The sequence below is a fragment of the Lithobates pipiens genome, unplaced genomic scaffold, assembly GCF_037356315.1.
Source record: "Lithobates pipiens isolate NorthernLeopardFrog02 unplaced genomic scaffold, aLitPip1_a1.2 Scaffold_8, whole genome shotgun sequence".
Classification (NCBI taxonomy): domain Eukaryota; kingdom Metazoa; phylum Chordata; class Amphibia; order Anura; family Ranidae; genus Lithobates; species Lithobates pipiens.
Window position 1 is genome coordinate 90,642,673 of NW_027507903.1, and position 13,131 is coordinate 90,655,803.

General features: G+C 40.2%; 1 protein-coding gene across 3 annotated transcripts in view; it reads right to left on the reverse strand.

Moving 5' to 3' along the window:
- Nucleotides 1-13,131, reverse strand: part of THSD4 (thrombospondin type 1 domain containing 4) — a 975,100-nt gene that overhangs the window by 18,466 nt on the left and 943,503 nt on the right. For all 3 annotated transcript variants that reach the window (XM_077470293.1, XM_077470292.1, XM_077470294.1), the window contains one exon: nucleotides 2,247-2,426. In XM_077470293.1, the coding sequence (XP_077326419.1) occupies nucleotides 2,247-2,426 (180 nt within the window). The remainder of the gene's footprint in view (nucleotides 1-2,246; nucleotides 2,427-13,131) is intronic.

Sequence of the window (13,131 nt, forward strand, 5' to 3'; positions counted from 1 at the left end):
GTAATAGGAATAAAAGTGATCAAAAATATATTTTTGGGGAAAAAAATGTCAAACTAAAATAAATAAAGTAAAATGAACAATAAAAAAAAAAAAACAATTAAAGCGCCCATGTCCCCATGTGCTCGCATGCAGAAGCGAACGCATGCGTAAGCCCCGCCCACATATGAAAACGGTGTTCGAACCACACATGTGAGGTATTGCCGAGAACGTTAGAGCGAGAGCAATAATTCTAGTCCTAGACCTCCTCTGCAACTCAAAACATGTAACCAGTAAAAAAAAAATTATGAAGAAAAAATTACTAATCTGCTAAATTTTATAACAGAAACAAAGAAAAATTCATTTTTTCGCAGAATTTCCGGTCTTTTTTCTTTTATAGCACAAAAAATAAAAAAACTGAGAGGTGATTAAATAACACCAAAAGAAAGCTCTATTTGTGTGAAAAAAAGGACAAACATTTCATATAGGTCCAGTGTTGCATGACTGAGTAATTGTCATTCAAAATGTGAGAGCACCAAAAGCTGAAAATTGGTCTGGTTATTAGGCTAGGTTCACATTGCTGCGATGCGGGAACGCCGCGAATCCGCGGCGTTTTCCCGCATCGCATACCTCCCGCCGGCAGTTCACACTGCCCTATGCGGACGGCTGGGGGTGTCAATGTTATGTTAATGACACCCCCAGATCCGTCGGCATATCGCAGTGCGATCTGCCGACTCGCACAGGAATCGGATCGCATGGTGTGAACCCCCATGCGATCCGATTCCGTTGCGGACCCAAAAAAGGGTCCCGTGCGAGTTTGCTGCGGGACCGCTGCGAGTTCAGCCATACTATCTGTATGGCTGAACTCGCATCGCTACGGAGATCGGATGTGATTTGCTGTGCGAATCACATCCGGTTCTCCCCCCGCAGCGGTGTGAACCCAGCCTTAAGGGTGTTTAAGTGCCCAGTGGTCAAGTGGTTAATAATAGAGCTTGCAGTCAGTAGTGTTAGGAGATAGTGCGTGCTGTCTGCGTTCTCTGTACCCAGTACATACCGCTATAATATAGGGCAGGCCCCTACTTTCAAACATCCAACTTACAAACATCTCCTACTTGCAAACGGAAGGAGACAGCAGCAAGTGAGATGAAAAAAGACGGATGGCAAAACAAATTATACAGGGGTGATAACCCTTCCCTATGTTTTCCAAAAAGCTTAAAAATAGTTTTTTTGACTGGAGCTACACTTTAAAAATGTACCAGTTGAAAATTACAAACAGATTCAACTTAACACAACAAACCTACACAGTCCCTGTCTTGTTTGCACCGCCTGTATACTGCTGTTCTGAGTATATAGGGCCTGGGGGCCACACGCATTTCCTTTTTTTAATATGGGTACAGGGTTCCCCTTAATATGCGTACAAGACCCAAATAGGCTGGTAATGGGCAGGGAGGGCTACCCATGCCATTTTTCTGAATGATTTTCAACCATATTGCAGGAACCAGATATAACATTAAAACCGCAAGCAGTTTTAAATGGTGTTATTTCCGTTAAATGTCATTTTGTGCAGGGACTGTTCTAAACACGGGAAACACGTGGCATTTCACAGGCATACTACAGACACCCCCAGGCACCATATTTAAAGTAATATTTCACTTTTTTTTTCACTTTAATCGTCATTAAAATCAGTGCTCCCGCCAAAACGGCCGTTTTTAAAACTTTTTTTTGCATTGACCCATGTCCCCTGAGGCAGGAGTCAGGTCCCCAAACCCTTTTTAGGACAGTATCTTGCATATTAGCCGTTAAAATTAGCACTTTCCATTTCGAACGTTCGAGTCCCATAGACTTCAATGGGGTTCTAACGTTCGTAACGAACGCGGAGGCCGTTCGCAAGTTCTGGTGCGAACCGAACGGGGGGGTGTTCGGCTCATCCCTACTCTTGTGGGATATGTGATCCCCAAGTCATATCAATAAAGCCATTCATCTTGATGTCAGAATTCAACAGATTCATCAGCTCATACCTAACAGAGACATAACTCTTGTTTTTTCATTTTTTTTTTTCTCAAAAGACATTTGTTAGGTAAAACTAAAGAGAAGTCATTTTATTATCCTAGTTTATTGATTATCCTGTTATATAGTCTGAGACATGTAATACGTTAGAAATTTGTAAAAGTGTGAAATTTGTGAATAATTTTTTATTTTTTTTCTCATCAATGACAGAATATCTGCCACAAGTACTTGTTTAAGTCTACAAATATTTTTTAGAAACCTACCGTACTCCATTCTGTGTAAAACCATTTTGCGCCACAGGATCTGAGATGGCAAGATTGCTGATTTGGCGGTTTCTCCAAAAAGGAACATTCATGCGGCTTCACCACAGTGAACCCCTCTGCAGTCTTTCTAATACAAATGACATCTCTTTGTTGGGTTCCAGAACCACATTCAACTGAGCACTGTACAGAAAACAAACAAATGGATTATAAAACAGGTTAGATTGTATTGTGCAATAAAGCTAAAATGTAAGGCAACTAACAAGACATTGATAGTAAGTGATATATTATTTAAATAATCTACAGACAGGCTAACTATTCATCTGCGTTCACAAATTTTTTTGTGAGTTTAAAATCCAAATCCAAAAATCCAAGTACCTGTCCACCCAAATCTATTATTATTTCCCATTAATCATTTCTCCAAAGCCTCATGCAGAACTCCAAATGAAATGTGCTGGAGACTGCACTGTCCAGTGTTAATTCTTTTAGCAAATAGTCTACTGGGAAATGTTTATTTTATTGTGCTCAATGTGCTAAACTGAAAAACACTGATGCTGCATTCACACCTGAGCGTAGCGTTTTCAAGCAGAAAATCGCGTGATTTTGAGGTGTTTTTGCTGCATTTTTTACCGCTATTCGCCGCGATTTTGTGCAGGGCAAAAGGTCACCAATGTTAAAAGAAGAAAAACGCCCAAATCTCTCGATTCGAGTGACAAAAAAGGGTCCGGAACTTGTTTGAGCTTCAGGCGTTCGGCTTCAGGTGACATGGAGTGGAGATGTGAACCATCTCCATTGAGAATAATAGATTTTTTTCCCCTCTAGCGTTTTGTAGCTTCAGGTGTGAATGGGGTCTGAATGTTTAAAATAAATCATGATGCTTACTATGGAACATCACCATAGTTAGAAACTCATGTTTCAGCAGTAACACCGCCTAAAACCATATACATAACGGCACTGCTAATTTAGGCTCCGTGCACACTGGGCTTAAAAAAAATGCCAGTTCTTTTGGCGGAAAAAAACGCTCATATAAAGCAATTCAGTACTAGTGTTTATGAGCATTTATTTATTTATTTTTTCTGTGAGAAGACTCTCAAAAATACAATCCACTGGGTTTTTTACATGCCTCTAAATGCTGAGCTTAAAATATGCCACTACATGTCCTAATGAGCATGGACACATAGGATAACACTGAGCTGCCTCTACAGGCAAAGTGTAAAAACACTTGTTCAAGCAATGTTTTTCAATCTTAAGGCTCCATGCACACTGTGCTTAAAAAAATGTCTCATATAGCGTTTTTTTTTACATAGTTTAGACAAGTTTAGGAGAGTTTCACATTTTTTCTGCCAGAAAGCTCCAATTACAAATGCAAACAAGAAGCCTACCTCTAAACATCTTTAAAATGTACCTGTAATCGTCCTAATGTGCACAGACACATAGAATAACACTCAAATGCTTCTACAGGCAAAACACTAAATTCCTGTAGTAGCAGCGATTTTTAAGTGTGCATGGACCCTTAAAGTGGTTCTAAAGCCAAAAAGTTTTTTACTCTAATACATTACCTGCATTAAGATTGAAAAAAAACCTTCCACTAGCCGTTTCCACCACCTCCTTCCATAAATACTGACATGACTACTGTATTGATCCAGTGCTGTGCTGTGTTGCTATGGCCATTTGTATATAGTGACTTTATTGCAATAATATGGAGTTAGATATATTATTTGAGACCATATGTTTTGAAGGAAGCCAGGTCCCCCCTACTGATATGTAAATCGGATAGGTCTTGGAGCTGAGACAGGAAGTTGTCAGTGGATGTGGTGTAAGCAGGAGTTAGGGGGAGGAGATTTAGCATACATATTGCACATGCTTATATTTGTAGGCATATTTTGTAAGCTGTGAATTGTGTTGTATTGTGTATCCTAGAGTTGTATGTGCAGCTTTCCTGTTTAGTAAAGCATTGATATACTACAGAAGTCTAAGCTTCCTTGGTTTTACCGCAAGAACCTTGACAGATGAAAGCATAACATGTGCCCATTTGCATCCTGTTCTCACAAGCACAGAGGCAGCAGCAGAAGCTATTGGCTGTCAATCAAATCCTGTGAGTAGGGAGCGAGGGGTGGGGCCGAGCGATGCTATGTGTGTCTATGGATGCACACAGCCCAGCTCAAGATCGCACCTGCACGTGCCCACATAGCATGCAGCTTGCTATGGGGGCACACAAGGAATAGGAGGATTGGACAGTGACAGTGGGGGACCGCAGAAGGGCTGCTCTGTGCAATAGCAGTGCACAGAACAGGTAAGTATGCCCTCTTTTTTATTTTAAACCAAAAAAAAGTTTTTGACTTTAATATCATAAAGTGATGTGAAGCCTTTAAGGATATTTACTTTTTAGGAATAACTTTGGAATTTTATAAATATTAGAGTGAATATTAAGCAATCCCCAGTATTACTGTATGCATTAGCATTAATTCACAAAGTATAAAACATGCAGTATTGCCTTTACCCTATATTAATTGAGTGTAACATACAAAGCTTTTATTGGATGTCTGCTAAATTTACCACATGTATTTTCTTGTTCTGATTTTTGTGACGCTCTCCATACAAAAAAAAAAAATCAGCATTAACGCAATTTTTATTTCTGTGAACTAACACTGCCACTACCAGTTAGTCCTGTCCCCTTCTTGCTAGATTTGGGCTATCCAGCATTCCCCAAGATCTAATTGGAAGGATGAGAACATCAATCCCCCACTCCCTCTGTAGTATGGAAGCCAGCACATGTATCAGCTTTTTATCCCTACTGTAGAGTTTTTGCCATTTTGGGGGATGCCTCCGTAGGTAAGCGGCCCTTGCTTGAAGTGCAAGGTACACTTCAATACAATAAATAACAGATGAAGCAATGGAATCACACTGAAGCTAAAATACCAGTATACAAGGGACATGCTTTTCCTCTTTTAATTACCAATAGTACACACAATTAAAACCTTTACCCCCACCCCCTATAATACATTCAACATGATTGGTGTCATCATTGAAATATATTTTTTTCTGTTGGCTTGAAACTTTCTGCAGTCAAGTTAAACTACTAAAATGTACTAAAGTTTTCATTTTAATGAAACACAGAGTAGTTTATTTTACATATAAAAATAAATGTATTCTAAATCATTTACTATAGTCATATTGATTTGCTAATTTGCAACTAAGTTCAAAATAAACAATATTAGATAGTTCTAGGCCAAAGCCAACAATAAAAGGCTTGTGAGTACGAGTAATTTCCATTTTGTGTCTTCTCATAATGAATAATTACCTATTATCTATCCACTATCCTAAAATGAGCAACACATTCTTTTTTTGTTGGGTGATTCGTCATGGAAATTAGTCTTTCAGATACCCCATAGTTAACATAGTTAATCTGGTTGTAAAAAGACAACGTTCATCCAAGTCAACCAACAGAAAAAACAAAAACAAAAAAAAAGCACACGCAAATAAAAAACTTTCATTAACACTATCCAATATCCACAGTTTATTCAGAGGAAGGCACCCCCCCAATAAAACATGATCCAATTTGCTACGGGGGGGGGGGGGTCATTCCTGATCCCCCAAGAGGCAATCAGGTATTTCCTGAATTCCCATGTTTTAGGAAGGCTCTGCTGTGTTTTACACTGGTTCCATAAATAGGTTTTACCCACCTCACCATAACCTCTCTATTTATATATACAGCGTTGTACCATATTAGCCTTCAAATAATGCACAAAAATGTAAGTTTAAGTGATACCCTTTAATGGCTAACATGAGTTATTATGGAAGCAATCTATTAGGATAACTCAGATCCCTTTTTCACGCTGAGGAAGAGATCTGAGTAGTCCCGACAGCTTGCAACCTTGATAACCGAAGTTAGTCAACGCAGTCTCTGTGCTGCCGCTGCACTAGGGGGCAGTGTGATGCACAATTCATCGCATTGCACTGCTCCCTTTTTTTTATTGCTTTGTATTCAAAGTTTACAAAACGTACACTTGATTCACTGCAGTTTAAGGAGTCGTGCTGCACTGCCCACCATTGCAGTGCAACATTTCTGTATTGACAACGCAACATTTCTATATTGACAAAACTAGCCAGCAGTGTGAATGGGACACATAGGAACAAATTGTTTCCTGTGTGTCCCTGTGTCTGTCACCGCATATAGTGTGAATGTGCCGTTAGAACTAAAAGTAGAACTGAAATTAGGTTCCAATGTGACCCCAAGCATTCCCCTTACCTTATGTAAAAATCTAAAGTCAGCACTTATTATAATTATACAGAATTTATATAGCGACAACAGTTTGCGCAGTGCTTTAGAACACAAGGGCAGATAGTACAGTTACAGTACAATTTGGTACAAGAGGAATCAGAGGGTCCTGCTTGTTAGAGCTTACAATCTAAGAGGAAGGGTCCAGTGTAATAACTGTGGGAGATAAGCTGATGGAGAAAGTAAAAAGACAGTGTATTAGTTGGTAGCAGGATGGGTTTCTTTAACCTCCCTAGCAGTAGGATTATGTCAGATTTTTGATGCTCAAAGCAGTACAATGTTTTGCATGGAAATTTGGTGTTTTATGTTGTAGGCATGTAATTCTTAGGAATAACTCAATTAAATCTGTCCAAACAATAGTCTAGTAGACACCCCGGGTATGATAAAGTTTTAAACATGAAATCATAAATTACAATATAATACATAACTATAAATTATTATAACAAATAATAATATAATAATAATAAAAATTAATCAATGATTTAATCAAATCAAAAACACTGAAATTTGCTCAGTTGCAGAATTGTCGCTGTCGATACTTTCAGTGTTTGATGACGGATTTCCCCACAAATCACGATCACTCAATTCTGCACGTGATTCTAATTTATTATCGCTGTTTTCTAGCTGGTCTAAAACCACTTTTGATGTAAAGGAACACTTGTTGGTTGCTATGGACAATCTCCAGTTTCCAGGCAGAAAGAACAGTATATATAATATAAAACTGCATGCAGGGCACTGGACAAACCACTAGGGACAAAAAGGAGGTGAAATAATGTGATACAGTAATGTAATCTGTAAGATTACAGTGTACTGTATAAGTAATTTGGTTTTAACTTTTTGAATTTGGCGCCATGCTCCGTCCCAGTGCATCGCAACACTCGCAGGGAACGGAGCTCGGCACTGTGATAGATCCGGCGGAGGACACAGCTCGCACACACAGCAGGGAGACATTGCAGGATCCTGGGGACAAGGTAAGTAACTTTGCCTGGATCCTGCGATGTGATCCCAAGTGTGGCTCAGGGTTACCGCTTTTGGTACTGAAAATTCACCCCGAGCCACACTCAGGAATACTGCTAAGGAGGTTAAAGACAAGGGTTTTCAGGGATCGTCTTAAGATAGATAGATTACGAGATAGTCAGACAGATTGGGGTAGGGAGCGCCAAAGGATGGGAGAACCTTGGACTAAGTCCTGGAGGTGAGCATGGGAGGAGGTGACAAGGCAGCTACAGAGCAGGGGATATTGGGAGGCCGAAGAGAGTGGATTGGTTCTTGAGAACAGGTTGGTGATGTAGCTGGGGGCAGGTGTGAATGGCTTTGTAAGTTGATGATCACAGCTGACTCATGGAGAACCGGGATCTGTGTGTGTAAACACACAGTTTCCGGTTCTCTAAGGGGAGAACAGACTGATTTTCTGTTCCCGCCTTCAGTTAGAACACACACTAGGGAACACAGTGTCTGATGTGTCCACCATAATATCGCAGTTCTGATAAAAATCGCAGATCGCCACCATCACTAGTATAAAAAAAAATTTGTAATAAAAATGCCATAAAACTATCCCCTATTTTGTAGACACTATAACTTTTGCGCAAACCAATCAATATTCGCTTATTGCAATTTGTTTTACCAAAAATATGTAGAAGAATACATATCGGCCTAAACTGAGGGAAAAAAACATTTTTATATATTTTTGGGGGATATTTATTATAGCAAAAAGTAAAAGATAATGCATTTTTTCTAAATTGACACTCTTTTTTCGTTTATAGCTCAAAAAATAAAAAACCCAGAGGCGATCAAATACCACCAAAAGAAAGCTCTATTTGTGGGAAAAAAAGGACGCCAATTTTGTTTGGGTGCAATGTTGCACGACCGCACAATTGTGAGTTAAAACGATGCAGTGCAGAATCGCAAAAAGTGCTCTGGTCAGGAAGGGGGTAAAATCCTCCAGGGTTGAAGCGGTTAAAACGAAAATGCTAAAAATCTTCAATAAGTTGTGCTCCACCGAATGTGTAAAAAAAAAAAAAAATGCTCTAACCAAAACTTTTTGGCCAAACAAGTGGCCATCAAGCAGGGAATAAACAGATTCACTTCTCAAAGGAACAGGGCCAAGTTTCTGATGACGCATGCATGCGTGAAATGTATTGTAATACGAGTCTCATACTAGAACTGTGCAGCTATTCACCACAGCACCCGAATAGTGGAACACAATGGCCCTGGGCACAGTAATTAGACATGGCAAGACATAACAGCTACATGTGTTAAAGTGGTTGTAAACCCTTACAACACACTTTGACCTACAGGTAAGCCTAGATTAAGGCTTACCTGTATGTCCAAGAAATATCTCCTAAACCTATACGGTTTAGGAGATATTTGCCCGAAGACAGGCACCGCTGTATATGGCGCATGCGCCGTGGACAGCGGTGCGCAGGCGCACTGAGCGCGGCATCGTCCATGACGAAGATGCCGTGTGTGTCGGCTCCCGTGCGCATGCGCGGGAGTGACGTCATCACGGCTTCGCCGAATGACAGTGGCGGAGCTGCGAGACCCCACCGAGAAGATGGATGCGCCGGACTACAGAAGACAGCGGTGACTTTGCTGGCTCCTGTGTCCGGTAAGTGACACATAATGGACTACTGTGCGATGCATAGTAGTCCATTATGCTTTGCCTTTGCAGGGAATGAAAGAGGAAGTAAACCCATCCTCTTTAAGCGCTCAATGTTTTTGTACTCAGGTGAGTGCATTTGTTTTATTTGATATGATTTTTGATCTTATTAAAACATCCTGAAGGATATATCATCTTCCTGTGGTCCCTTCTGGAGCATTTATTTTAGTGATACAAAGTGGAAGTGAGGAGAGAGGAATTGGCTGGAGGTTTTGGTCCTGTTCCTTTGAAAAGTGGATCTGTTTATTCCCTACTTGATGGTCACTTGTTTGGCTGAAAAGTTTTGGTAAGCGCATATATATATTCTTACACATTTGGTAGAGCTCAACATATTGAAGATTTGAGCACTTTCATTTTAAAGGAGCATGGTGTATGGGTGTTTCTTTATAGACATGAGATTTTTAAGATAAAAAAATGTGTATGTTATGAATTATTTGTTCTTATTTACAGCTGGAGCACCGATTTTGTAATGTTTCTTATTTAGGTAAGTGCACTAATTTGCACATACTGTATGTTTTAGGATCATTTAAAGGGACAGCACCTCTCCTTTGTGTTGATTTTTTGTTACTGTTATAGTGAGGTTTTCACTATTAAAGTGGCAGTGGCCTTGCATCACATAGTGAAGGTTAAGTCATAGATACAGTAAATCTGGTGTTCTCATATCTGATTGGACTGATAGTTGTGCCACTGATCTCGACAGAGAAGTCTGGGGAAGAGGCATGTGGGGGAGGAAATATTAGGAGCTCGGTTTTGGATAGATTGCATTTGGAGAAGTGGTGTGACATCCAGTCAGATATGTCTATTAGTAAATCAGTGATATATAAGGAAACTGATGCGATGAGCTGAGGGGTAGAGAGATAGATTTGGGTGACGTCAGCATAGAAATTATATTGAAAGCCATGGGAAGTTATATGCTTAGTGGAAAAACAAAGAAAATGACAGCTAGCACTAAAAGGTCAATAAACCAAACCTTCTTAGTAAAAACAGCACTGCGCTCAAACACAAAGTAAGTAAAACTATTAATATATACAATAAATGTATCCATTGAAAAGCCTATGTGAATAGATAGCTACTATCCCTTTAATTGACAAGGAATTAGTGAATGATATATAGGTAAATTCAAACCCAAAACAAATATATAGTTACTGCCCCTTTAATTGACATAAGACAATAATGTATGAATGATATATTTACAATTCAATTTACCCGTATGTTATGTAACTAGTCCATGAAAGAATGGGGACCCCTGAGGATGCACTAGAGAGTGAAACATGCTGGTAAGAGCTAAGAGTGCTGATTTGAATGCTCTCTTATTAGTGTCCACCAGTTCATAGGAGGAGTCCCTTCAGTTCTCCCATAAAGAGGAGTGTATCTCCTATGGTTGAGATGCAGGATCTTTCATTCTATTACTAGTGTAGGACCCACTGATAATGGGGTACTTTGATGCAGTAAGTGTGCTTAGCACTATATGACCATATAGTGTGACCAAATCCCCATATTTTTTTTTTAAATATGTTCACGTGTTTTTAAATAGCCTTGCAGAATTTAAATGTAATTTTTGAATGTGTGCGATGTACAGTAATCTATTTTGTACTGATTTAAATACTGACTTTTAATACGTTTGCTGAGCCCAGTTTTTAATAAGATACTAAATTATATGAGTATTTCTGGCTCCTGTGGTGAGCACTTTCACCCAGCTACACTATATATCAATTGGCCCTGGTAAGTGACAGCCTTGCCGATGCTATCACCAGAGGTTTCTCATCCTTAAAGGGACTACTCCTGAAGACATGATCCTTTCTTTTTAGAGATATAATGCTTATGCGCTGCCTATAACTGAAAACAGCCACATCTTCTAGTGAGTATGGCGTGTAGATGGTGGCTGTCACTGTGGAGAAGTGTAACATTGGAACAGGACCATCTGGAAACATATATTTTAAAGGAGACACATCCACATATTTTATATTTGTTTTGTATTAATGTTTATTGAAGTGGCTATAAAGGCACAAAGCTTTTTGCCTTCATGCATTCTATGCATAAAGGTAAAAATATTCTGTCAGCGGCAGCGCCCCATGGCCCCCCTAATACTTACCTGAGCCCCCTCTCGATCCAGGGATGTGCAGTAGAGCCTTGCCTCTCCGGGGACTCTCACTCCTGATTATGTTTTGTCAACAGCATGAGCCATTGTCTCCTGCTGCTGTTAATCACAGCCAGTGAGCCAATCGGGAGATGGAAGGGGCAGCCAAAGTGAGCCAATCAAGAGATGGACACACAGAGGGGCAGCTTGGGAGTGCCCCTGCTTGGGTGCCCTCACAGCAAGCTGCTTTCTGTGGGGGAATCCGGGGGTGGGAGGAGCCAGGAGCGCCGGCGTGGGACCTGAGAAGAGGAGGATCCTCTTCAGGGAAGTATAACATGTTTGTTATTTAAAAAAAAAAAAAAAACAAGGCTTTAGTATCACTCTAGCATTCTTTCAAGAACTAGTTACAGGACATATGGTTGAACTACATTGTACATATATCATTCATACATTATTTTCTTATGTCTCTCAAAGGGACAGTAACTATATATTAATTTTAGTGTTGCATTTACCTATATATCATTCTATCATTAGTATTCCTTGTCATTTAAAGGGATAGTAAATATTTATTCACTTTGGCTTTTCACTGGCTACATTCATTGTATATGTTAATATTTTTATTTACTTTGTGTTTGAGTGCAGCACTGTTTTTACTATTCCCTATTCCTTGCCTTTTGTGTGCAAAACAGTTATATCAGCATCTAGATGTTCTTCCCGGCCAGTAAGAGCAGAGCAGTGTATTTCACCAGAAAGGGGCTGGTGGATTGCATATGCTCTCATTGGCATTCCTGATTATGAGATCCCCATAGGTCTGAGGGTCCATAGGGCCTTCTACTATAATCAAATGGGATCTAAATTGAAAGCATTAGGACAAAGTGTCTCAATGCTAATCTAGGGTCTGACATGAAGGGGAGGGTGTAGAGAACACGTTAGGCATTGGTGATAAATAATTCTGGCTTTAAGTTAAATATGAATGCTAAGAATAAAAAAAAAGTTACACATTCATTTACTTAAACATATTTTATCAACATGCAGTATAGCAAATACACAGTACAAATCCCATGTTGGAGTGCAGAATTACAAACCGTATAGTGACAAAGTAACAAATGCGATACATTCGTGGCGGGCGACAGGACCCGAACAGTAAAACAAAGTGAAAGCAGCAGGATGCATTATAGAGAAGATGCACAACAAATGTTTAGTGAGGAAGGTTATGGACTAAAAGGTGCATAGAAAAGGGGGAATGGAGCCTTCCCAAATAGGAGGTTTGATCCCGAGTAGGGATCTTGGTACTGCGTAGCGAGTTATTTTTAGTAGGGGAGGGTATAGGAGAAAAAAGGAAAGAAATGAGGGAAACAGGAAAGGTGAATTGAGGGTAGTAGAGGGGGGAAAGAAGGCTGGAAAAGAGGGGGGGAGGTCGGCGGGCCCGCCCGGGCTCGAGGGCTTAGAACCAGTGACAATTCATGTGATTATGTTTGGGGAGGCGATCAAGAATTTTGGCCTCGATCCTGCAGTGGATCATGGCCTGTGTTACCCTGTTCCTAAATGCGGGCAAGGGCAGAGCTGCAGACTTCCAAGCCTGTGCTATAGTTTGCTTTGCTGCTGTGGTGAGTTGGAGGAATAATCTTAGCTGATTGCGGGTACAGCATTCGGGTGATTTGTTAAGTATGGCGAAGGTAGGATCTGGCTGTAGTGTGAACTTAAATAGTGTTGACGCCATTTGGAACACTGCCTCCCAAAATTGCCGAACTATCGGGCACGTCCACCAAATGTGTAGATGAGTGCCAATGTCCTTACAGCCCCTAAAGCACATCGCTGAGTATCCCGGAACGTATCTGGCTATTCTAGCTGGAACTAGGTACCAACGCATTAG